Below are 27,994 nucleotides of genomic sequence, written 5' to 3' on the forward strand. Positions count from 1 at the left end.
TAGCATGCTCTAATGGCTTAAAAGAAGCTGGAGAGAACTATTAACACAGATCCGACTTAGCTTTAACAGAAGCAACAATATCTGATCAGCAGGCCTTGAGCCTTGCCCCAAACAACCCCCCCCCCTTCTCTTTAGAAGTCTCTTTGCCTTTGGCTTTTCATTGCTCCTTCTGAACCTTAGAGTTCCGGTTTGTGTTTCAGGAAAACGAACTCTAGAGGTATTGAATTTGTGGATAAATTTGGGGCGGGGGGAGAGAATAACAATAACAACTTTAAGATATTGAAATGTGGGTGTGATGGCACATAACCTATAATCCCAGCACTCAGGAGGACAGAAGGATCATGATTGAAAGCCAGTTGAGGCCTCTCCTCAACTTTCCTCCTATCCCCTCTCCATCTCCTCTTTTCCTCTCCTTCCTTATATTATTTTTCTATACTGTGTTTTCTCTGTGTCATTTAAAATGTCACAGAAGTTTTCTTCTATAACTGTTAACACGATCTACTAGTGGAATTAATTTTATTTCCCTTTTTATTTTTTTTAATTTTATATGCATGGGTGTTTTGCTTTCATGTCTATGCACTGTGATCATACAGTTCCCTCAGGGGTCAGAAGAGGGCATCAGATCTTCTGTAACTGGAGCTACAGAAGAGATGTTAGCTTCCATGTTGGTGCTGGAAATGAACGCAGATCCTCTGTATGAGCCATTTCTCCAGCCCCATGCTATTATTATTATTTTTTAATTTTAATAGAAAGAATATCCAAGTCCTTACGAAATACAGAGAGCTTTTTCATGTTTGGAAGTGTTTAAACATTATTTCCTCAAAATTGTGAAAGAACTTAAATATACACCTGTCAGTGTTTCAATTTTTTTGTTTTGTTTTTCTTGTGGAAATTCAATTCCATTCCTTCCTTAATGTCACTATTTCTTTTCTGTCTGAAAGGGTTTGGATATGTAGCCTATACTGGCCTCAAACTCAAGACAGCCCATCTTGGCTTCCACATGTCAGTGCTGCTGGCATGTACCATCACACCCATCTTCATTCATTTTCTTTAATGGTTATATTATCTAAAAGGTGTCCAGGATGCCATGCACATGCATACTCTTATATCCAACACACACACACAGACACGCGTGCGGGGCGTGCACGTGTGGAGGAAACAAGTTACTTTGCACAATGGAGGGTGCTTCATATCATACCTAGTTCATAGATGGACCCAGTAAATTTTACTATTGTTTACCATCTTGAAGTCGAAAGCAAGGCTAGGGAGACATGAAGCAAAAAGAGGCAGGCTGGAGGGCTTTCTTAGTAGGACCAAATGTTAACAGGAGATTTGTTTCTAAGATCCAAGAGTCAATCATAGTAGATCAAATTCCCTTACAGAAGACCCAGTGATGGGCAACTGGCCTTCAGTATGAGAACATGTATTTAGAAATCTTTCCTTGTTGGTAGGGTGTGCTAGTCTCATGCATCTTTTTTTTATATTTTATTTTCCAGTTTAAATTTAGATAAGAAACGAGGTTGCTTCACAAGTCAGTTCCAGGTCCCTCTCCCATTCCCTCCCCTCCTCCCGTGCCCTCCCCCCAACTCCCCCCCCCCCCCCCCCCCCGTTATCCCCTCATTCCCCCAGGGAGGGTGAGGCCCTCCATGGGGGTGTCCATAGTCTGTCATTTCATATAGGGCAGGGCCTAGACTCTTCCCCAAGAGTTCAGGGTGAGAGTGCACCTCATATTGTTCTATGGGAGTCCAAAGTCCGTGTGTATACTTGGGATGGGTACTGATCTGCTGCCCAAGGCTCAATAGATTCCCTAGGCCTCCTCACTGACACCCACATTCAGGGGGTCTTGATCAGTCCCATGTTGGATTCCCAGGCTGATGCCTGGGATTCAAGAGTTAACCTTTGTCTGGTCAGCTGTTTCTGGGGGTTAAACCAGCCCAGTCTTAATCCCTTTGATCATCAGTCCTCCCTCTCTGTTACTGGCTTTCTTGAGTTCAGCTCAGTACTTAACCAAGGGAGTCTGCCTCTTCTTCGATCAGCCACTAAATGAAGTTTCTGTTTCTCAGACTCTCTGGCCATAGGATTGCAGGCTGGCACTCCCCAGATCTATGTCTAAAATCCATATATGAGAGAGTACATGCCATGTTTCTCTTTTTGTGACTGGGTTACCTCACTAGTCTCATGCATCTTGAGCTTCCAAGGAAGGTGGGGGCCTGGTGGTTCTCTACAGCTGTGGTTTGAATTGGCCTATTTGGAAGATCCCCAAATCTTTTTTTGTTTTTGTTTTTTTGAGACAGGGTTTCTCTGTGGCTTTGGAGACTGTCCTGGAACTAGCTCTGGTAGACCAGGCTGGTCTTGAACTCACAGAGATCCATCTGCCTCTGCTTCCCCAGTGCTGGGATTAAAGGCATGCGCCACCAACACCCGGAGAAGATCCCCAAATCTGATTGGCAAGTCAAACCACGAAGACGAAGACCCTGTCCTCCGAGCTGGCTTGTTTGGTCAGACACGGGACACCTTCTGCCCTGCCATCTCCATCCTTGCCTTTGACCTTTCCTAAGCCCAAGGATGCAATGCCTTTAAAGCAAGATTTGGACCCCAAGGCCAAGATGGCAGGCACTGTAATACTTTTGAAATACCAGGGTACATCAACTCCATAATTATAACCTTTGTTCTTATTCTAATGGTCCACTTGAAGTGTTACAGTGTGTAGTATTATAACCACAACATTTAAATAAGCAAAGTTCCTCTGAAGTCTGCTTCGAGTCCCCTAGTGGTAGTGGTATTTATTCACAAAATACATTTGTCTAGGGTCTCCTAAGTCAAGGGGATTTATCATGGGGTCATTCTTTTCATGTAGAAGGTAGACTATGTGCTAATACGCCAAATTTTCCAGACAGGATCATCTCAAGATGTGATGTGTCAGAATGTCTAGTGATTTCCATGATTCATCCACTCCTGACACAAACAAAAATACCCTCCATCCTTAGGAATTAGTTTTTTGACTTTGATGACAGCTTATGCTAGAGAGGATGGGGAGAAAGGGGAACACTCCTCCATTGCTGGTGTGCCAACTTATACAGCCACTTTGGAAATCAGTATGGTAGTTTCGCATTAAATTGGGAAACAGTTTACCTCAGGACCCAGCAATACCACTTTTGGGCATTTATCCAAAGGATGTACACTCACACCACAAGGACATTTACCCAACTATGTTCATAGCAGCATTATTTGTAATATCAGAACCTGGAATCAACCTAGAGGCCCCTCAACTGAAGTAGAGGATAAAGAAAATGTGGTACATTTACACAATGCCGTACTATTCAGATGTAAAAAACAATGACATCTTGAAATTTGCAGGCAAATAGACAGAACTAGAAAAAGCCGTCCTGAGGGAGATATCCCAGACCCAGGAAGACAAATATAATATATACTCACTCATATATGGATATTAGACCTAAAGCAAAGGACAACCAATCTACAGTCCACAACCCCAGAGAACCTAGGTAATGAAGAGGACCCTAAGAGAGACATACATGGTTCTGCCTAGGAAAGGGAAAAAGTATCTCCTGAGTAAATTGGGAGTGTGTGTGTGTGTGTGTGTGTGTGTGTGTGTGTGTGTGTGTGTGTGTGTACAAAGGGAGGGTGGAAGGGAAGGGGGGAAAATGTATAGCTCAATTAAAACAAGTTAAAAGGAAAGAAACCAGCCTTTTGTGTTAGAAAGAGTAGCAATGAAGTGTATTTCTCCAGCCAAAGAAAATGGCTGTACATGGAGACTTAGAAGGACCTAAACCAGTCAAGAGACAATACAACATTTTTTCCCTAGAAACTGGTTTCTGAATTCAGATCTCTAGGGAATGGGACTTCTCTGTTGCTCTTTTACTATGTTCTGGGAGCTGGTTGGAGCGGACGCTGGATTAGCTTTCCAGGCTGTTTCACTTATTCCTAGCAAATCGTCAGGGGCTTTCCCTGTGCATGCCTCTGCCTTCCTGGTACCTGCATGCCAAGAGCACAGGCCGCACAACAAACACAAGTAGAAGGGACAGAGGCTAATGAAATACTTCCTCTAAAGGAGATGGAGAGCTACTGAGAAGTTTCTGATGGCCTTTCCTTTCTGACTCTGCATTACTATCTGGCTACAGTGAGCTTGTCTATGAAATTCATCTGCAACTAACACTCCTCGCCCCTTGTACCTGAAATGCATACTTTTGTGGAGTCCCTTGCCTTTCGGACTCCATACCATTCACAAATGTACATGGAAAGAACTGGGGTTGGGAACATATTCTTCCGGTATACGGGAGGCTATACTCTAGGGAGCATGATGGCCTGGTCTGGGGCCAAGGGTTGCAGGTGACTTTTCCCTTCTGGGGACACAGGCCAAATATTAAAGCATTAAGGCAAGGACACACCATCCTCAAGGGAGGGTATCGATTAAGCTCAAAATTGCCAGGATGAGCAATTGCATGAGCCAGGACAGCAAAATGATGAAATCAGTTTAATGTGGCACCAACACCCTTTGTCTCCATTCACTTGTCACTCACCCTCCCTAGAGACTGCTCTCCTCCGTTCATGTGTTTCTTATTCAATTCCTCCTCCCAACAAGAGTTTCCTCACTCAGACACTCACCTGCATATTTCTCTTATTGGATCCCCCCATCACTGAAGGGTTTATTCATTCTACCTATTGCTCACACACAGGCACAGATACATTCAAGAGGCTTCATTCATGTGTCCATTTGTGTATGCAACCGACATTCACTAAATTTCATGCCCTGCTAGACTTAATCCTGGGATGGTAGAGGGCACCAGTTACTCTGGCCTTGTGAAGTTGAAAGCTGTAAGACAGCACTAACTAAGGTAAACTCCCAAACAAGGCATGAGGTAAGAGAGATCCAGGCACGTGCACTCAGGCTGTGTATTCAGTGTTCCTTCCTCCCGACAGGGCTCAAAATGACCAGACACATATGCTCGCAAAACCTTTCAAAACAAGAAAGATCAAGGCTTAGGGCCACCCGACGTTTTTTCTGTAAAGTATCAGAGTAAGTATGGGGTCTCAGTCAAAATCACCCAACTCTATTATTGTGGTGTGAAATCAGCCACAGATACTATTCAGAGAGTGAGTCTACCTGTGTGACAATAAACTTTACTTTGGAATGCTGAAAACGAAATAATTCTTACCCATCATAGAGTACTACTCTTCTGACCTCCCCTGCCAACCTCTGCCCCAGTTCCAGACCAGGGAGCCGGCAGCACTTGGCCCACTGGCCGCAGATTGTCAGTATAGGTTAAAGAAACAGATAAGCAGAAGGTAATTTCCAAGAGCAACTGTGAATGGGCAGTCCTTCACTGGAGACTGCTTTCTTTAGGTTGGGGGCTGTCAAGTGTCTAACACCAGGCTCAGAAATGAAGGCCAGGCAGTTTCTAGTTGTGTTCTGCCACTTGAGCCAAGGCAGGTGAGCGGTTAAACCAGTAGACTTTCTGTGATCCAGTGCACATGTGCTCACATCTGTCTAGGGACTGCTTCCTAACTGCACAGCCAAGCTTACATGTAACTTGCATGTTACTTGTACCCGGATGGATAGATAACTGGCATGTGGCAGGCCCACCATGTTTGTGAACAGAAGCCAATGACAGCAAGTGTTCTTAGCTAGTCAGCCAGGAACACAGGGACGCACTCGAGCTGAGCTGAAAGATTTAGTCTTCTTTCTGCACTCAGTATCCTACCTAGTAGTCAGCATTGGAAGGATGTCTTGGAAACAGATACCCTGGCATTTGCAGCATTCTTTGCTGTGTACACAGGCTTTGCTATGCACCAAGCAGTCCAGTTTTCCACTACGTGTTTGATTGTTTGAGGTGAAAAGAGAGGGAGAAGGGTTGGTCATTTTATCTCTTATACTTGGACTTTGAAATACAATGGGCAATTTTTTTAAGTGAACAAAAATGCCCCATTTCTTGGAATTTTCTCTATTGCTTTCTTAGAATAGTGTTACTTACCAAAAGTAAGACTGCTACGTTGTTCACAAGGGCTGTGATGGAGAGCAGAGTTTGCTTTTCTAAGGAGACAGTAGAAAGTCAGGCTCCTTGTTTGCCCTGCACAGAAACTCCACGCTTGAAGAAGGTCCACACAGAGCACCTTGTTTGTTAAACAAACTTGGATATACCCCTAACTCTGTCCAGCCACCCCAAAATGACAAATAAAATGATTGCAGAATTATGGAATCTTAGATTAGAGACACGTCCCCTGGCATATGTGCCTCATTTTGTGAGCCTGGGCCATGACAGACATTACTAACCAATCCTAGTATTTCTTCTCACAATGCCTGTTTACTTCCTTAACCATTCTTAAACCATTTCTGTGGACAGTTGAGATTCCCACTTCTGCTGCTGGTGCAGGGAAGATGGCCAACCCTGGGTTTTGATTCAATGTTTGAAGGGTACCTACCGAATGAGTTTTAGCTAATTGTTGGGTTGCAGTTCTTTTATTTAAAATGGAAGCAATACTATTTATTAACAACATCTAGAGGTGGGGTGGTATTTAGGATTGATTATGACATTGGATCTGTCACAATATGAGTCCCTTTACCTCTGGATCGAGTGGAAGTGGAGAGTGGACCTATTCTAGATATTCAGTTTCTAGATTCTTTCAGCTTCCTTCAAGCCTTGGGTAGTTTGCTTGCACACGTCCAGGGAATTTCCAGGTTTCCTCAGTGTGTGTTTGGAAAGCATGGCTTGCTGGAGTGTTCAGACAAGTCACTGTCTTCACACAGGCCTTGCGTTAGCTGCTATCTATCGCACATTAGTGACTGTCAGCTGGGGGTGACTCTGAGTTCAGGGGATGTCTGGAGACATTTTTTTCATTGCCACAAGAGGGTGACCAGTTCCACAGAGGGAAGGGGTGTGAGTCTGAGGTTCCATTGGCTGTCAGTGAGCCTTGCACTCAGCCTCAGAGTTCAAGAATCTCTGCGAAAATGCTGAGATGCAGGCTGGGCCACTCCCTCTTTCACCCAGACAGGGCTGGGTCTCTGCAGTGGTGTACCGGCCAGGATTAATTGGGCAAAGTGATGATGCAAAGCTTAACCACTCATTGGAGAACTGCTGAATCAAGGAAGCAGACAAGGTTAATTACCAAACCTGCTTTAGTCACCAGAAACCAGAGAGGCTTTCTCTACAGGACCTTGGGGAGTGGGGCAGGGCTGGGCTTGGAAGTGTACAGCAGCTACCCCACACCATGGTTTGGAAGTGTACAGCAGTTACCATGCACCAGGGGTTGGAAGTGTACAGCAGCTGCCCCGCACCAGGGGTTGGAAGTGTACAGCAGTTACCATGCACCAGGGGTTGGAAGTGTACAGCAGTTGCCCCTCACCAGGGGCCACACACTGTGTGGAGAATGGACGCTGGGCAGGGAAAGCTACAGCAGGGCCCTGGCCTTTTGACTGCTGTAACCTATATGTCTCCACCCAAACGCTGCTTCCCCTAGGCAACCTTTCGGTCTCCCAGACCAGGTCGACCCTTCACCTCAGAGTTTCTTCATGCCTCACCCTCAAAACTTAGAGCGTTTTGCACATTTAAAACCATGAAATAAATACTTAATACTTTAGTATGTGTCTACCTTGCTGGCTTGGAGCTTCCTTAAGTGCCGTGATCAAGTGGCTTGCTTGCTGTGTCACCTGTGTGTGACTCAAGGGTTTGGTGCACAGTGGGTACCTAACAACTCTTTACGGACTGCTCCACGGACAGGGTGTATGGAAAAACAGCGCTCCCTTGACTCAGGACACTCACGGGTTGAGGACAGGATTCATAGACAAAGCTAAAAGGTGTGTGTGTGTGTGTGTGTGTGTGTGTGTGTGTGTGTGTGTGTGGTGTAGAATGGTAGACAGGGAGCTGGCTCTACCTCAGCCTACATCTTTTCCCAAAGTCTTTTCCTCTGTGTGTATTTTCCGTTTTCCTTGCATAGGTTTATGTGGAATTACAGCTGAGGGGTCTGAGTTAAGCAAGAGGAATTGCCCCAGGGGACACATGGACAGAATACCAAATTAGACTCCTGTACTTTCGGAATGATCACTGCCTGTGAAGGAAGCAAAGGGGCTTCTGGAAGCCCCCACACTCCTTCTGCAGCAGGTCATGGCTCTGAGTTGCACAGCTGAGAACTCTCACTGCCAGGGAGGCTAGTCTGTCCAGGTCAGCCCTGGGACGGAAGGAGAGGATGCTTCTAGCTTCCTGGTTTGGCCCAATGATAGCAACAGAGGGGACGTTCACTGGGGCAGTTCCCATTGCTAAGCCCAGGCCATTGTCTCCAGCACATGGAAAACAGAGGATGAAGTTCAGGAGGAAGCAGTGAATCCCTTCTCAGATCTCGGTGAACCCAAAGCCTGCAATTTTGCACAGCTCTTTGTCTAAGGGACACGTCCTTCCTGACCGTCACCTCACCGAGGCTGAGCACACTGCAGTGGCTGGAACACAACCAGGTGTGAGTGTCTGTGAAGGTGTGTGCGAGCAGCTGAGAGGAGGAATCCCAACAAGGGCCATCCCTAACCACATAGCAGGAGCAGCTCTCCCTCCACGACCGTCTCTTTAGCAGATGAGGAAATGGAGGCGTGGACAGGCTGGACGCCTGGAGGGCCACGTACTGAAGAGGATTCCATTGTCTTAGGCCTGACTGGTGTCACAAATCATGGGTCTTGTGCAGACAATCACCCCTGCCACCGGGATCATGCAGCTTAAGGGCAGACACCACATTTTACGCCACAAGAGCCTTATTTCTGTTTTAAATGGCAGTTCAGTGTCTATTTGACGAGCTGGGGAGGCCCGAGTCTGTTAAGGAAGGACCACTTCATGCCAGTTTTCTTCCGTGCAAAACAAGATTGAGGCCCCCTCCCCGCTGTCCCTAGCGGGGATCTCTTGAGTTACAGTGACATTCAGAAAGCTCTGCTTGTCGAGCTCCTGTACACCCTTGCAGAGATGCTTCACGGGAAGAGCCCACCTTGCAAATGAGAGCTGTGAGGCTCATCATATCAGTTCAGTGTCATCTAGCTATTAGATGGCAAAGCCATGGCAGGAAGCTCTGACTGAGTCAAATCCTTTGCTTTAAAGTTTTATCTGCCTTTCTGTATAAGAGAAATCAAAAACCAAACCAAAACAATAATAGCAAATGCACAGGGTCCTCTCGTGCCCTGGTTCTTAACCTGTGGATCATGACTCCATCTGGTAAACCTCTAACCTCAATAAACAGTTACATTACAATTCACAACCATAGCAAAACTACGGTTATGAAACAGAAACTAAAATATTTTTATGGTTGGGGGTCACCACGACATAAGGAACTGTATTAAAGGGTCACAGCATTGGGAAGGTTGAGAATCACTGATCTAGTGCTTTTCCTATGCAGAGCCTAATAGTCCACGAGACGCGAGAGCTTTCTCAATGTATGTGCCCACAGCCTAAGTGTATGTACCCACAGCCTATATGCTTTGATTTATGTTCATTTTTGCTTCTGGACACAGCAACACCAACACAATTCTAGTATGCGAACCCACATTTGGAAAATAAAGGTCATCACTCATTCCCACATCAACCTTGAAGCCGTTTCTTTCTCCAGACTGCACAAGCTCAGGCCTTCTTCTCCTGGTCTTGGCCCAAGTGTGGAAGCTAGACCTTGGGGAGGGTGAAGGAGTGAAGTCACAGCCACGGAGGCTGGGACACTGGGGCCAGCCTGAGGACAACAATAAGGATATAAACAAGGAGACCGGCACAGACAGCCAGGGCAATATTAATCCAGCTGGCATCAGCCAGTGGAAAAAGGGTTAGCAGTTCAGTTATGGCAAACATGTCAGGCAGGACGTTGTTGAGAAATGAGTCCTGCTTTTGAGCTAGAGAATGCTCAGGAACAAATGGGGGTCAAGGGTGTGAACTCTGGAGTCCCTGGTCTATGAGCTTCCAACACACGAGAGTGGGGTGCAGTGTGCAACCCAGGAGAAGCTCTCTGTGTGCTCTGGACACACAAGGTGCTCTTGCAGGCAGAAGCCAACATCACAGAAGTGTTGCAGCTTAAAAAGAAACCCAGCAGGAAGGATGGATTTGGAGTGTCACCGTTTTGCCACTCAGGATGAACTGTTCAAATCATTAGGTAGGAAGACTGATGCGGAGTTTGATAACCAATGGAACAGGCTGATGACATCTCAGTATGAACACATTTTAACTCGAAAGGAGATGCAGTCAAACATTTCTAGCCTTTTGATGTGCTATGGTAAGGTATTTAAATTTTAACAAGAGTGTCAAGCTAACAAAATGGGGATGTAATGGCCTTTTCAATAAATACTGCTGGGACAACTAGATAACTATATAAGAATGAATCTAAACTCCAATCTTATAGCATATACAAAAACCAACTGCACTTGGGACCTAGGTACAAATGTAAAAGATAAAATTGTAAAACACCATGGAAGAAAAATAAGGTTAAATATTAAATTTTGGTTAGGCAATAGTTTCCGAAAGTAGATAAATTAGACATCATCATAATAAAAAAACACTTTTTGTGCTTTAAAGAATATAATGGAGAAAGTGGAAAGGCAACTCACAGAATGGGAAAGATTTTAGAAGTTATATATTTGATCTAGGACTTTTTTGCAGAACATGTAAAAAAACCCTTTTACAACTCAATTAAAAGTGATAAACAACCCAATTATAATATGGACAACACACACAAACAGACCTTAATCCAAAGAATACTTGTTTGGTAAACTTATTAGCACATACCCAGTGTCATTAATCATCAGAGAACTGCAAATCAAAACTACAGTAAGACACAATGACATGAATCTGTAATCTCAGCTCTTGGGAGGTTGAGGCAGGAGGATAGAGGTTTTAAGGCCAACCTGTGAGATCCTGCCTCAAAAAAAAAGCAAAAATCAGGAAACACAAACACAAACAAAATTTTACAATGAGATACTATAGGATGGCTATAGTCCATAAGTCAGACGGCAAACACATGTTGGTAAAAACTGGAAAAATTGGAACCATTGTGCTCTATTGGTGGAAATGTAAAATGTGCATTCATTTTGGAAAGTACTTGTGAGTTTTTGCAAACAGAATTTTGTAAGAGAGAGCCACTATATGAGCTATCAGCTCCATTCCTAGGTTTATATGCATGTGAAAATGTGCCTACACAAAAGCTTTCACAAAAACGCTCCTAGCAGTATTATTGCCAACAGACAAATAGAAACTATCCAAATGCCTACCTGCTGATGAAAGGGTAAACTAAATCTTATGGCATTTCCATACTTTGGGATGTTATTTGGCCATAAAAGGGAATAAAGTACTAATACAGGCTGCTTATAGGGATAAACCTTGAAACATAGACTACATGAAACGCTGTCACAAAACAAAGCAAACAAAAGTCAAAACCACTATGAAGATGTGAGTGGTAATATCCAGATGTTTTTGAATTCAGGAGGACAAATAACTTGTTTACAAAACAACAACAACAACAACAACAACAAAAACCCCCTCCAAAAACCATGTAGAGTGTGAAGGATGAGGATATCATTTAATGTATAGAATAAAACAAATGTGGGGACTGTATCAAGCCAATGAAAAGTGCTTATTTCATCTGCGTCTAATCTGCATAAATCAACCAAGGAGAATTTTATAAGGCAAAACAAGAAATGTAAACATGGGATACTGAAAATATAAAAAACCCCAGGCAGGCAGTTGTGGTGCACACCTTTAATTCCAGCACTAGGGAGGCAGGTGGATCTCTCTGAGTTTGAGGCCAGCCTGGTCTACAGAAGTAGTTCCAGGACAGCTAAGGTTGTACACAGAGAAACCCTGTCTAAAAAGTCCTCTGGAAAAAAGAAAATATAAAAGACAATTTTGTTTGATGTTTGATAATATTATGATAGTGTTAACAAAAGACACAGTTACTACAATTGATAATTTGACCTGAAGTCAGGATTTTGATGAGTTGGCTGGAGGAAGAGTAGGGGGAGAAATTGGCCTGAGTGGGCTCATTATAATATTCTTTTAGTTTTCATATAGATTTGAAAGTTTTCATAGAAAAATATTAAAAAATGCATAGCAAAGATTAGAAACATGGCAACTTACTACTAAGAAAATTTGAAAAGAACAATAAAAAACTGAGTCAAGTACTTATATCTATATTTACGATCCTTTGATTTTCCAAGCAACCTTGTAAATCAGAGTATGCTTATTAAAAATTAAATATTTTAATTATTTTATCTTTTCTTTTTGAGAACCTTATACATGAACAGCCAGTCTACATTATTCTCACCCCTTATCCCCTTGGTTTCCTCCCATGTTCCCCCAACTTCCCTACAAAATCCATGATCTCTTCTTTATTCTTGTCACATCTATACCTCTTCCTCTCTCTCTCTCCTTCTCTCTCTCTCTCTCTGAATAAATAATACTTATGGAAGACATCTAGTCTTGCTTGAATGTACTTGTGTCCAAGGTTGAGCCCAATGGATTGGATAGCCACATCCATGAAATCTCAACAACAGGCTGTCCAATGTGGACAGGGGAAATTCTACAAGGTTCCATCTTCAGATGAAGGGTGGTTAATGGCTGCGGAGAGAGGGAGACTCAGTTTTCTTCAGAGACAATCTCCCACATAGATCATCCAACCCCAAACATGTTGTGTTTTTGATGGGAGACTATAGCTTAACATGGTTACTGACTTGTCTAAAGCCTCAGCCTGGGATGAGGAGAGGGGTCCAGGTTCAAGGCTGGCATGACTTCTCTGCTCAGCACTGATTGCTCTTCGGCCAATGGCAAGAGAGGCCTTGGTTCCTTTCTTGCTTTCAAATGCCTGCTAGTGATTTCCTTCTAAGGCATTATTAACTAATAATTCATGAGAATAATTTGAATAATTTAAGGAATTATTTCTACCAAGGGGTGTCCATTCAATACAAACTTTCTTCTTTCTTCATACAATTCCTTAAGACTACACAATTCTAATGTGATCTACAAACATCATTTGTGAATGTGAATTTGTTGAGTGAGAATTGTGGAATGAGTGAAATTTTTATTGGGGAGATAGTAACTTGGGGATATTAGCGTCATTTATCTCTGTACATTATCTTAGAGGGTGGGGTTAGCTTAGACTCTTAAGCATAAATTTGCATTGAGAGAGAGAGGGAGGGAGGAAGAGAGAGAGAGAGAGAGAGAGAGAGAGAGAGAGAGAGAGAGAGAGAGAGAGAGAGAGAGAGAGAGAGAGAGAGACTGACAGTCAGTCCAAGGGGAAAATCATCCTACTACCCAGTAAAAATACTTCCACGCACTCTGAGCACTAGGCTGGGGTGAAAGACCCTAATGGAAGATGAGACACCCATAGAATCGATCTGGACTTACAGTAGTAGTAGAAATTATTTCACGATATTCCAGAAACAGGGCTAAAAGGAGAATCACTTTTGTAGATCTCAGAATTCTCCAAGATACATGCTCGCTTATCTCTAGGAACTCAGAGAAGGTGCCTAGACTTGCTGGCACAGGTGGGAAGAGGAATTACATTCCTCACACTAACTCGCCTTTGCTCTCTCTGTCTTTTCTACACTGTCTGTGTAATAGAAACAAGAGGGCGTTGGATATTCTACAGTGACATAAGTATATAAAACAATATCTCCAGCCTTGGGAAACTTTCAATCTGTTATTGAGCAATGTAATAAGATACATGCATACAGTCTTTACGTACTGAATTATGCAGAAATTACATTATATGTTCTAACATGTTGCTTATGACAATAGTGCAAATAGTGTGTAGTTAACACAGGAGAGACACTGATCCTTGTAAAGAGGATTCAAAGAGCTTCCTTAAAGAAATAGTACATATGGCATGGGTATGACTGAAACAGGTGAATGAAGTAGAAATACATTCTAGAGGGAGTTGCATTATTTAGCCAACAAAAACTTGTTCATTGTCTAGAATAACTCAGGCCTTATGAGGGGTACAAGGACAAAAAAGAGTGATGTGACTGTGCATGTATTGTCCTTTGGGTGTTGAGCAGATTGCTGTAATGTGTGTGCAAGCTGTTGTTTTGAGACAAAGCTTCTAAACTAGTCCCAGGCTAATTTCAAACTTATTGTGCAATCAAGGATGACCATGAATTCCTGACTTTTCTACATCTACCTCCCAAGTGCTGGGATTATGAGTGCTACCACATCTGGACTGAACCTGACTTTTGTATTATATTGGGCTAGTGTACATGCATGTTTATGACTGTGAACTAAGCTGGGGCTGGCTGGAACTGTAGCCAAATTGTGGACACTCTAAGGCTCTATACTTAAGAAATCTCTTAGGGGAGAAAGAATGAATTACACTCAAACTTTGGCTTACTTTCTAGCCTTCAGGTAAGTTATGTGATCTTTCCCTCCTAGAAATTTTCCGTTTGTTAAAGGTACATACCAATGTCTTCTTTGAACAGTTGTATATCATGATACCTGTAAGTCTTCTCTTACGTTTTTTGGCTTTATGTGACCACCTAATAAACTGCAGATATTACCATTCCTCAGGGCTTCTGGGAACCAGTGGGGGTTAGGGAACTATAAATGGCTAAAATGATTTAAAATTTAAAGCACTCATTATAAAGTTATAGTTGTAAAAATGGAGAGATTCTGGGAGGGGCTAGGCAGGGAAAGGTGTTGTGATTGAGTATAGTTTTAGGAGACCAGTAAAGAGGCTGGGACAAAAACTATATAGGTGGCAAAAGGGATTTTCCAATTATGAAGTGGGGAAAGGGTTTTTGTTTGTTTGTTTATAGCAATTCTATTACCCTGGGTTTGACATATAGAAAGAGAGAAATTAAGAAAGGACTTATGGGGCTTGTGTGGCTGGAGAGGAAAGGGGAGGAGGAAGAGATGCTGAGGGAGCAGGACCTCTTACTGAGGAATAAGAGACTGCTTCATAGATCTGTGAGTGTTGCAGACAGGCCTGGGATAGGCTCCACATGCTGAATCATGGAGCGGAGAAGGCCTATACTTGTGACTATCCTATAGAGGTACTGTATGGCTGAAGGACTTCTATTGTAACGTATGTTTTCTTTTTATTTGGAGGCACCTTTCCCAAGTAATGGTCCTGGGGAGAATCCTCAGGTTCTCCTTAAGGCTAAGTGTGTTAGTGCCAAGACACTGACTTGACTTTCTCCACCAAAGGTTCCACAGAACCTACTCCAATTGCTCAGGTCTGACTCCGAGTCATGGTCAAGTGTAGGTGTTTCCGGCCCATAGTTATGGTGTATGTATCTTTGAAGTTACTCTTGCTGAGTCTACTAGGATTGGCAAGTGGTTTCTTATAGGTAGGAAGATAGGAAGACAATGAAAAAATGCTATCCCTTTCCCTGGTTTCTTGCTGTGAAGATAACAGTTATGTAATGAAGATTTGCAGCCTTACTTTTTCACAGAAGGAACCGGGACACTTAACTCGGATGACTTCTAGACTGATTTTGTAAAATGACTTCTTGTTTTTCAAACCCCTTTTGTCTTGTTGGTGGAAGCTAGATATGTTTTACAATCTCCCTAAAAGAAATTTCCTGGACCTTTTACTCCATAGTCACATAATGGAATAATACTCAGTTATCCTTGGGAGGGCATGATGGTGCACTTTAATTCCAACACTTGGAGGCAGAGGCAGGCATAGCTCTGTGAGTTCACATCCAATGAGGTCTACATAGTGAATTCCAGGACTGCCATGTGTGTATGCTCTGGGTATTCATGTTCTCAATTGGGACCAGCATGATCTAATCTGTGTGGTATCCTACCATTGTGGTTATTTTTCCATGTCTATGACTGTACCTTCATTAACTTACTGTTCTTTAAATATGGAAAATTATTTAAATCAAATATCCAAATATTTCCCCATCTTTCCTTCTGTGAAGATAAAATTGATATCGCTTATAAGACTTGGAGAGTCACTACCACACAATAAATTGGAAACGCTAGAATCTCTACTTAGAAGGGAGGCAGTAACTTCCTACAGGATCTGAGGCGTTTCTCTCTTTTTCTTATTTATTGGCTATTCCCGAGTAGTCAGTGCTAGGGGGTGTTATAGATAGACTGGAACAGAGTTGAGACCTTGGTATCCTAAAACACCTCATGGAACATGCCGTGGGACACTGTAAAAAGAATGGGTTATTCAGTCTATTCTTTTGTGTTTTTAATTTCTGAGTCCCTATCCCACCTAAGGCAGTGTGGTTACCATCAGAATCCCCATACCACTTTAGAGAGTCTGGCCTTCACTATAGAGGAGCCATTGAGTTTTGAATATTTGCCAGATTGTGGATTCCTTGGGAACAGCTTATTATTGATGCCCTTAGCAACACACAGCATGCATGCTTGGACACAGCTAGCAGTGCATAAGGAACAAAGTGGCAGTCATTGAAAGCCTTTAGGCGGAAAAGGGATGGGCATTTTTTCCCCACTGGGAGGTATTTGGGGAAAAGAGTAATGGGAAGTCTTGTAGTCCAAATGAAGACAATAAGAAGAGAGGATGTAAGAACTTTAGATAAACCACGCTGGCTAAGTGATGATGCTCAGGTGATGCTCAGGTGGTCTTTGCTGACAGCATGGTGACATGCTCATCTTAGTACTAAAATCAAGGCACACTCTACTATGCGAACTTGACCAAACCATTTTTCTTCTGGGTCCTTAATTACCTTGATGTAAAGTGGTTTTATAATTCCCCCACACAGGTTCTTATTACATTTGTAGTATGGAGAGCAGGGTTTTGGAGACTGGACCTGTACAATCAGAGTATATCATATATTTGTCTCTCTGTATCTATCTACCACTATTTGTCTGTCTGTATGTTTATGTCTGTCTGCCTAATCTGTCTATCATCTATTTATCTAATCTATCTATCTATCTATCTATCTCTCTATCTATCTATCTATCTATCTATCTATCTATCTATCTATCATTGTCATCTACTCCATCTGTCCATGTTACCTACCATTACATACCTACCTCTCTGACTCCATCAATAATCTATCTATCTATCTATCTATCTATCTATCTATCTATCTATCTATCTATCTATCATCTCTATACAGCCATACTTCTATCATTTATCCACCCATCTGTCTCACACAGGCCTCAAAATATTTTAGATTGTTATCACTGCCTTAGTTTGGGAGTAGGATCTCCTCACTCACTATGGTTACTAGTATATTATACACACTCTGGGTATTTTTTAGTTGAGAGAGTTACAGTAATCTGTGAGGTCTACAAGAAAGAATTTCTCCCTTTCAGGTTTCCCTAAGTATATGTTACCACATGCCCAGATACTTAAGTAAAAATATTTTGATCATTTGATTTATTGAATACCCACTTGTGTCTAAACAGGTACAGGATGGGGAAGGTAGGGAGAATTTAGTGGGCTAGACCCAACCCAGTCTTTCAACAATGTTAGAGGAGAAATGAAGCGGGAGAGAGAGTTTGTTCGATGCCCCACTTATCTCTAGATAGAACTTGTGCACTGGACTTCTGAATATGTTTGACAACACCATTTGCAGAAATATCCCCATTTACAACCATCTGCATTGACAAAAAGCTGTCAGCACTGCCCAGTGATTTCCCCATGAATGCTGTGGCTTGGTGTTACCATTCTTTGCATGCGTACACTTGGAAGAAAGAAGATTTGTTTGCATTACTACTGGGATTTTCCTGCTCTGGTTCATCCTCTTGGCAGATGAGGTAAATGTCCAGGAATAAAGATTTCAAAGGCGCAGAGAACAGGTCTCTTAGATACACCTTTGTAGGGTGCAACTCACGGCTGATCTCACTCGCTCGCTTATTTTTACAGAGTGTGGGCTGCACTTTATATCCCCATGCCTCTATATAAAGAATGCCTTAGAAACGTCTGACTTTTCAGATTCATGTGAGTCATCAGGTTCCTGTTTTAGAGTTTTCATGCATTAGCGTGCGCGCGCGCGTGCGCGCGTGTGTGTATGTGTGTTAGATCAACTCTGGGCACAAAGTGTGTGTATACTCATAAAAATGTGTATAGAATGCATGTCAGAATTTATGCTGTGTGTGGTGGTGGGAGAGGGAGAGAGAGAGAGAGAGAGAGAGAGAGAGAGAGAGAGAGAGAGAGAGAGAGAGAGAGAGAGAGAGAGAGAGAGAGAGAGAGAGAGAGAGAGAGAGAGAAGGATAGTACAGGTGGGGATTCAGTTACATCAGTTACATGAGAGGCTACACTCTTAGCAACTCAGACAGTGGTGTAAGACAGCGTGTTAATGGAGGGGGCTGTTTTCTTTGCAGACCAACATACAGGTCTTTGGGGAGCCCTTGACTTTCTCCTTCTTCCGTGTCTTGTTATAAAGGGATTAGAGTCCAATTAAGCCATTTAATCCCAAGGTAGAAATTCATGTTTAAAAACAAGATTTACAGCTTCTTAAAAAAAAAAGACATCAGTGCAAGTTGAAGTTTGTCCTTTCAAGTTGCCACCTGCATGGTTCCAAAGAGTGTTTTTAGTGAGTGCCCAGCACATTCTTCTTAATTACCTTGCCTCATACCTCTCCTTTATCTCTTAAAGTGCACTTCAGCCTAAATAGCCACATGCTGTCAGAAATACTTCAGCTTCTGGGTTACTGCAACTCCCCTTTGCTTATCCCTTCTTGGCATCTGAGGGCGCAGGGTTAATAATAGGACGGAGAGCAAGTGCTGACTGGAGCTTAAAAAGGGCAGACGTCCTTACACTGAGCGCTCTATGCCCGTTACCTCATTAGGTGCCCACCGTGAGAGCGTCAAACTGGTCCCACGCGTGTGTGGCTTCTGTAGGCACTTGGGGCCATCATTTGACTTAATGCATTGTTGTTGCCACCTTGGAATTCTTAATCATTTTAGAGCAAGGGGCTTGCATTTAAAAAATGCAAAAATGTGGAGATGGGCATTGGACCCACAAATTCTATCATTGTCCTGAGGAACACCTGCTAACCCGAAGGTCCTATTGCTTTCTTTCTGTGTGATACCCAGGCTATTGCAGAAGCTGTAACAGTGAGTCTCATACTATGCCAAAACCTTGTCTGGAAAGTGTCTACCAACATCTCCTTGGAGGAAAGTTTTCTTATGAAGAGGCAACCATGTTTACCACAGAACAGAAAATTGAAAAGTATCTGGGAATTTGGGCAAGTTGTTTAACACTTTGAACTCTGTATCACTTACCTGTAAAGCAGGGATAATAATAATCATATTTAACGTACAGGATGCTTAAGGATAAAGTGAGACCACAAATATCTGACAGTACACAGGGCTTCAGTTAATATTCTTGCATTCTGGGTGCCTGGCCCTAAGCATCCAACGGTGATTGTGACAAGGTGAAACTCTCTTGCCTACCAGCAATGTGCCAATGGATTTATCCCCTACCTGTCCTGCAGAGTTGGCAGGGAAGTCTGCCTTGTCACCATGCTGAGAAAACACAGAGGGGCTGGTAGAGCTGATGAGCACTGGGGTGCTGATTTCCACCATGTGGTGACCTTCAGGAGAATGGACCATGCGGTTGAGTGTGTTCAAAGCTGTTGTGATGGAGAACTGCCCAGACCCCTTCCTCCTGGACCCAGGGTTCTTTCGGAGGGTGGATGTGTTGGTTGCTTTGCCTTTGGGTGGTGAGGACATCAGGGACAGGTTTTTCGTGCGTGATAACTGATGCCCTTTGTTCCTCTCTAGGAGGTGTCTTGCCGCGAGGTTTGGCTGCAAAGATAAAAGAATGGATGAGAGTTACTTTCTGACATAATATAGTAGCTAAGTCTCACGCTCACTGGCTGTCAACGCTAGCTTCTCAGCCGCTGGCTGGCCATCCTTTGGCTGTTGGCTACAATGGCCATCCTTTGGTCAGTATAATAACAAATTCTATCTTTTATCCATTTGATGTTTATACATTTGATAAATTTAAGACATAATAGACACACATCCAGGACCTTGACTACATCCTTCTGATAATCCTGTTTTTTTTTTTTTAATCTCAAATACTGCTATCCCTTCACTTTCCTCTCCTGTTCTTTGTCTCTAATATAATTTGCTCTAGTAAGTTAGCTAGGGGAAAAAAACTTAAAAAAGGACGGAAAAGCCCTGGTGTGTAGTGTTATCGATAAACCAACTGTTTAACATCTGGCTAGCACAATTTCTGGAAATGTAACAAATGGTGTTTCTGATCTGGTGCCAGCCAGCTCAGTGCTGTGTTGCTGAGTTACTGTAGTCATCCCCATCCTCCTCCTCATCACCTCTGAGGGCCTCTGGGGGCTTATAGCCTTTGGAAATATGAAATCTGTTGGAAAAAAAATGAGGGTTCCTGTGAATCAACACTTCAGTTTCAGGTTGATTAGTTAAATTCCTATTATTACAACAGTTACCAGTTGTTCTCCGAAGCCACACCTCTCATTCTAATTTAGAAATCCAACTAGAGAAGTTAAAAAAATCCCATTTAAGAACTTCTTAAACAGTGATTAAAATAGCTGAGATAGAAGACTTTGAAGAAGAGGTGATTCTTGTCTAAAAAAAGCTTGCCACACTGTGAAAAACTCACCAGCTAGGGGATTAGTGTTACCGTGTTCATATATATATGCCAGAGGATAACCTCTGCTGTCATTCCTTGGGAAAATTCCCCTTGCTTTTTCAGGCAGGATCTGCCCCTGGCCTGGAGTTCACCGAGTGCTTTACTGAAACATCTCCTCAGTGCACTTAAAAAAAAAAAGGTCCATTTCAAAGATCAGCAAGCTGAGGCCCAGAAGGAGTGGCATAAGTGACAGAGACCATGTGTAAACTAGGTAAAAAGGAGGTATCAGATGGTAATGTCTTCCAGGGAGAGGGGAGGGGCCACTCCACACTAGTGGGCGAGCATCAAGGAAGAAGGCGGCATTTAAGCTGAGTGATAAGAAAGAGAGTTGTGAAGAAATGAGGATGTGAGAGGGCTGGGTAGGAAGCAGTGGAGAAGGATGGACGGGAGCAGGTGAGGAGACAGGGCTGGCAGGCACCCGATCGCACAAGTACTCAGGAGGCCGTGACTTATTTTCAGTGTAACAGGAAGCCCCTGGCAGGACTGCGGAGAGGAGTGACATGATCTGATTTACGCTTTTTAAAGCTCATGTTACGGTTTGGCAGTTTCTCATAAACACACACTTAGCATCTGATCCAGCAATCCCACTTCTGGGTAATTACTCGAAGAAAGAAAAATGTATGCTCAAACCACAGTTTCATTCAGAGTTGCCAACAACACCAGAAACCACCTCAGTGCCATTTATTACCAATTGACTGACTGGCGATTTAGATTTGCGGGCATGCATGTGGAGGTCAGAGGTGACCCTCAGCTGTTGCTCCTCAGGAGCTGCCCATCTTGGATTTTAGGAAGGGTTTCTTATTGGCCTGGAGTTGGCTGGCTGGCCATTGAGTTCCTGGCATCCACCTGTCTCCACCTCCCCAGTGCTGGGATGACAATTGTGTACCATCATAACCAGTTTTTTGTTTTGTTTTGTTTTGTAAACCTGGGCTCTGGGATTGAACTCCGGTCCTGATAATTGTGCAATAAGACTTACAGACAGAACTGTCTCCCCAGATGCCATCTCTGGAACATCTGTGCTTTGGGACACCACCCTAATAAAAAGATGAGCTGTAGACACATGGCACAGCACAGACGAATCTCACAGGTGTTAAGCAAAATGAAAGAAGCCAAGCTCACAAGGCTATGTTCTATGGGATTCCATTTTTAGAACATTCTAGAAAAGGAAAGCCATAGGGGCAGAAAGTAGATCACTGGTTACTAGGTACTGAGAGTCTGTGGAGGAATAGTGAAGAGGGTGCAGCATGAGGGATTTGGGGGGAGCATGTTGGAACTTTTCTGTATACCGACTGTAGTGTGTTTATATAATTATACGTATTTATAAAAAACAGAGATCCAGATACATAAAAAAGCAAAGAGCCGGCTTTACTCCATTTGATGAAAATGTCCTTCTTGATGTTACCCATAAGGAATGATGAGAAGTAGGGATACCAATTAGCAACGTGTTGACATTGCTCTGGCGGGCACTAATGGTAGCTTGGACTAAGGACAAGGCCTTGCAAGGCCCCACAGCACCTGTTTGTACAGGGGGGTAACTGATAGCCTTCAATTTGAATGAGTGATTTTCTTTTTAGCCATCTGCAGCTGTAATGACACAAGTAATTCTTTCTTATTTGCCCGGCCGGTTGTGCCTCTAGGTGGGCACCGCCATCACCTTTAAAATATTTTTTATCAGTAGCACTAACAAAGAGCCCTGTGAAAGTCTGCCTCTGCCCTGCCCCCCACCTGCATGACTGACAGTTCAGCTGGGGCAGGACTGTGGGGCCCTCAGATTTGCACTCATTGGAAACAATATCCTTGGAGTTCATTGGCCAAGATGAGGTTCATGTAGCCAAGGCTGCCCTAGGGAGAAGTCCTGACAGGAGGGGGCAAAAGCTCAGCTTTGTTTAGTCACCCTTTGGGCAGGTGCAGAGCAATAAATCAAATGACGTGATAACAGCGAATGTCTTGTTTATGCACACACACACAGAAATCCATGTTACCCTTATAAGACAGCCTTCCTTTCTATTGTTCTCCATAGCTTTGGCAATACAAACTTACTTAAAGAGTTCTTAGCACGCGCTACTCTTAATGAAATTACTGGAGTCAAAACTTTAAGTACTGCTTTAAAAAGCTCAATTTAGATTTGAAGTAATGTTTGAAAAGTAGGCTCCCAATTAGACAAACCACTTGATTATTTTCTTCCTCCCTCCTGGCAATTAGGAGAACAAATGAAGCCATGGCTAGTTTAATGATAATTTTGAGGGTTCTTCTAATTACTAATTTTAGAGGTAAATTGGTAGTGAGAGTATCCAAATGGATAAGCATTAAATACAGAAGTTTTGAAAAGAGTAGTATTCAGAAACAGGTGATGAAATTAATGCTTACCCCTTAACCCTTGAGCTATGAAGGAGCAGCTCAAAGTAATGCAGGAGATCAGGCCAAAGCCTCCCACTTCAAGTGTATTCAGTTAGGTACCAAGTGCAGGTCCTGGGAGACTTAACATCCCCCAGTCATCCCATTGTTTCTACTTAGCAAGTGGTTTCACCACTGACCTAGGCACACAAGCCAGAAAGTGGAGATACCCCAGGCCGTCTCCTCTTTCCCATATCCTCCACCTCTGCAATTCCCAAATCCTCATAAGAGGTAGAATTGAATTTGTCAATTTGTTTACAGTCTAGTGGTCAAAGTCACATAATTTCCTAAAGGAACCATGCCCCAGACTGTTCATCTGCCGTTCTGTGTTTCTTTTGTTTTTTCAATTTATTCTTTCCACTGCATTTCAGGAACCAAAGTCTGGGCCTTGTGGCTCATATCTGTAATCAGAGCTCTTAGGAGGCTGCGGAAGGTCGAGGCTACCCTGTGCTGTACATCCAGCATCAGGCCAGCGTGGGATATGCAATGAGACTATCTGAAAACAGAATAAACAAGTCAACTCCAACCAACCAAACAATCAACCAACCAACCATCCATCCATCCATCCATCCATCCATCCATCCAACCAACCAACCAACTAACCAACCAACCAAAAACAATAATCGACCAAACCAACCAAATCTGATCAAGTCACCGATCTCTGGGTCAAATCCAGATTTATTATAGGAAGATGTAGAGGATCTTCACTGTGTATCCCATGTGGTCACCTTTCCTCTGCTGACTTGTAGTGTTGTGACTGGTCCAGCAATGAACAGTGAATGTATGTGTGTAGAGCAATGTGACTGGTCCAGTCAATGGGCAGTGAGTGAATATGTGTAGCGCTACTTCAGAGGATTTCAGCTGTGAATACACAATCCATTCTCCCCTCCCTCGGAAACCAGTAAGGACACATGCTCCAGATGTCATGACTAAAAAGACAGTCCAGGCCTATTAGTGTGGGTTCCCAGATGTCTGTGAGTAGAACCACTCAGCATCCTGTGCTGAACATAACAGTGTAGGTAGAAAACAGCATTTTCTTTGTTGAGCCACTGAGACTGTGGGACTGTTTAGTATGCCAGCATCACCCTGTCTTTTCTGACTATTTACAAGATGGTCAGCAATTTACTACAATTTACTTCTTTGGCTTAGTGAGTTAGCTCTAGATCTAGTCGTCTCTGGGTCCTCTTGCTTCTTGTATGACCCTAACCACTTCCTCCTCCATACGTACATGCCTAACCTTATTGCTTTTCAATTGGCTCAGAGGGCATTGCCGACCTCCCAGACGGTGATGAACATCATAGCCCTGTAACAGTTTCCTCTACTTCACTCTTTGTATCATCCATCATCCTTGTAATCAATTACCCGAGTGCCTGATGGTATGATCTCTGGGATTAGGGACCCATATCTACCCTGTATCTTTAGAAATTTAGTGTAGAACCTGACAGAGCAGGTGCCAATGAATGACTAAATAAATGAGTGCTTGGGACAGGGTCAGGGTCAGAGTGAACGGCTTATTTTTGTTCTAACCACCTTCAAATGGATTTTCGTTTACTCAATTTAATGCTGTAAATATTGCTGTATTGTTACTGGATCCCAAGGCCTCATACAAGCTGGGCAGGTAATTTTATTTATTTTTTATGGAGAACCTGTTCTGCGTTAGCTGGCCTGTAAAGTGTAACCAACACACCTGCCACATGTTTAGAGAAGACAGAAATCAAACAATGTTCACCTGGCTGCTAAAAGGGCCTGAACATTTTTTCCCCAGCAGAGCCTCATAAAATGAGTGAAAATTGACCAGGTGGGAAGGCGCGCCAGGCACAAGGCAGGAATACCAGGAGGAGGCCCAGAAAGAGACCAGGAATGAGGGATGAGAAGACCTTTGAGTTCATGCACTAGCAGCACAGCTGAGCTGCACTCTCCCGCCACTGTTGCTTTGACGGCTGAGTGAAGGACATACCCAGCACCTTGGAAGCTGGACAAGGATACACCCTTCGCTGCAGAACCTGCTTTGACTTTCACTCATGAAGAATCGGCTGCTTCTCCCCAATTATGGCTCAGTCCTATTTTCACCACCCTGCTGGAGGGTGGGGACACTGCCCGGTACTTCTTTTTATAGCTCTCCGATACTCACTTTTAATGCTTTTATACATGGTAAGCACCCCGTGAATGCAGTTAAACAATGAAAACTCTCTCTTGAATTTGCAACGACTTGCTTCAAGCTAGGGTGAGGCTCATGGCTGGTGAGGTTAGAGACTAGAGGTTAGGTAATTATACTGGAGAAACAGATAGCCTAGCTTGTTTTTTAAGTTGTTAGAAAAAAAAAACCAACAAACCCACAGAAGTAAGGCTGGGGAATTAGCTCTGAAGGCAAAGTGCTTGTTGTGCAGAGGTGACGAGCTCTGTTTGGATGCCCAGACCCTGTGTAAAGGCTGGGTGTGGTAGCACACGCCTCAAACCCCAGTGCTGGTGCTGGGGGTATGGAGACAGGAAGATCCTGAGTGCTTGTTGGCCAGGCAGTGTCATCAAAATAGCAAAGTCCAGGTTCACCGATTGTCTCGAAATACGGTGGGGGGCTGTAGAGAATGACACCGGATGCCAACCTCCAGCTTCTGAATTTTACATCGAGTGGGCACTACTTCCAGCATGTTAGTGTATGTCGGTGCACCTCACTGCAGCCCCTTACTCACTTCTATGCACAAACACACATCTGTAGAGCTGCTTCCAACTCGGCTCAACTTGGTTTTCTACAGTTTCATTTAAGCATCTAGTTCAGCAATGTTGAATGCATTCCCAGAGTTATGGACGGATCTCCAGAACTTTCTCATTTTGAGGGTTTAAAAATCTATACTCAGAGACTGGAGAGGTAGCTTAGCAGGTAAGAGCACTGACTGCTCTTTCAGAGGACCTGGGTTCAATTCCCAGCACCCACATGGCAGCTCACAGCTGTCTGTAACTCCAGTTGCAGGGGAACTGACACCCTTACACAAACACAGAAACATGCAGAACAATGTAATTAAAAACAGATAAAAAATTTTAAAAAATAAAATCTATACTCATTCAATTTGTTTTCAACTCAACTATAAGTCATGTATTTTCCAAGTACTTCACAATATTATTAACATTTAAATGGTATATATAATTTTTTTCTAGTACCATAATAAAGGGTAGGCCACTTGTAGTGGTACATACCTTTAAACCTAGCACTCGGGAGAAAGAGGCAGATGAATCTTTGTGAGTTTGAGTTCAGCCTGGTCTACATGTTGAGATCCTGTCTCTCCCCCACAAAGTGAGCCCTTACTATTGGTTATTTAGATTATTTATGCATTTTACCGTTACGTACAATGCTATGGTGAACATTTTGCATGTTTTGTACCAGCAACCTTACATGTTTATTTAAATATTTCCTTATAGTCAATTCCCAGATGTGGAATTGTTAACATAAAGCAGTGCATTTGATGTGAGTAAATTTGACCACTTTACACTCCAAGAAACAATGGAAAAGGCCCATTTCTCCATATCCACCAGAATTGGGTGTCACTGTGTAGAATTTTTCTTTAGAGCTTCCAGTGAGTTCTAACACTTACACTAAATAGAAATTGCCCTCAGACATCACTGGGGACACAGGCATCTTGGAGCGAGATTGACTCATATGTAGATGGGAGTCTCACATACCTCTACAAACAGGATGGGGAAGATGCCCACTCTGTCTCCTAGCTTCCCTTCTGCCCAGTTCTCATCCACTCGACTGATCACTGTGATGATGTCATCCTGAAAGAGAAGGTCTCAAGTCAGCTCTACCCTTCACTTTCAGGCAATGAATTCTTCCATGGGGATCAGTTTGTAGCAGGGAGCAAAAGGTGTATCTCTTGACTTGGTTGTATGGGAAATATTTCTGCTATCATAGAAGGTAGTGTTTGGGTCACCAAGATTTTCAAGAGGAATGGAAGTGATTTGAGGATCAGTGGAACCCAGAAGGAAAACCCATAGCACTGCAATCAACAACAGACTCTGTAGTTTTCATTTCCATTAACTTGACAGAGACACCAAGAGGGAAGCCATGGGTGATGCAGCTCTAACTTGGCGAAGGGGAATTACTTTCATTCCCGTTTTGAAGGCCTTTCAGCGTTGACTCCAACTTAAAATGTTAAAAATAAAGCAGCTTTCATGCAAATTTTCCTTACTACAAAAGATTATATGAAAGTTGCAGAAACACTGAAAATATCGGTAAGAAAAACAAGTGGATTCTGTCCACAATCACACAGCTAATAGCTTGCCTGACATTTTATAGATGCTTTTGTAGCAAGGAAAAAGATATATGCACATGAATATTGACCTAAATTCTGTTCAAGACATACATATGTGCATTCAATAAAGTGCATACATCTTGGAAATGAGCGGAAACAATTAACTACAGCCACGAACTCTCAAACAAATCAAAGTATGAAGCCTAGAGTCCCTTTGTGCCTTTTCCCACATTGTAGCATCATGACCTCTGGTACTGTCCCCTAATGTTGTCTACTCTCTTACTTCATACAAATGATGTCATACTTAATACCTTAATAGGGACACTTGTTACAAATCTCTCTCCTGTGTGTGTGACATGTATCATGGCATGTGTGTGCAAGTCAGAGGACAATTTGTGGGAGTTGGTTCTCTCCTTGAACCCTGTGGTTGGGGACTGAACTCAGGTCACCAGGTTTGGCAGCAAGTGCCTTTATCTACTGAGCCATCTCCCTAGCCATCACACCCTTTCTTGAGAGAGAGAGAGAGAGAGAGAGAGAGAGAGAGAGAGAGAGAGAGAGAGAGAGAGAGAGAGAGAGAGAGAGAGAGAGAGAGAGAGAGGCTAGCTATGGAGCTCACATTCACTTCAGTGATCCTCCTGCCTCAATATCTCAAATGCTAAGATTATAGATATACCACAACACTTGGCAGAGGGAGGGAAGATCTTTGGTTGAATATCGACATGCTGGGTTTAGCACTACCCTAGACTTTTCTAATGAGGCTTCAGTGTTCCACAGTGATAGAATGGACAAAATCCTCTGCTCTG

At 43.1% G+C, this 27,994-nt stretch overlaps 1 protein-coding gene across 2 annotated transcripts in view; it reads right to left on the reverse strand.

Annotated features, from left to right (window-relative positions):
• Sh3rf2 (SH3 domain containing ring finger 2) overlaps positions 1-27,994 on the reverse strand; it is a 99,080-nt gene that overhangs the window by 21,401 nt on the left and 49,685 nt on the right. For both annotated transcript variants that reach the window (XM_040741875.1, XM_005069179.4), the window contains exons 3-4: positions 26,620-26,715; positions 19,368-19,691 (exon numbers count right to left, since the gene is read on the reverse strand). In XM_040741875.1, coding sequence (XP_040597809.1) covers positions 19,368-19,691; positions 26,620-26,715 — 420 coding nt within the window. The remainder of the gene's footprint in view (positions 1-19,367; positions 19,692-26,619; positions 26,716-27,994) is intronic.

This window comes from Mesocricetus auratus, unplaced genomic scaffold (genome assembly GCF_017639785.1).
Source record: "Mesocricetus auratus isolate SY011 unplaced genomic scaffold, BCM_Maur_2.0 Super-Scaffold_6730, whole genome shotgun sequence".
Classification (NCBI taxonomy): Eukaryota; Metazoa; Chordata; class Mammalia; order Rodentia; family Cricetidae; genus Mesocricetus; species Mesocricetus auratus.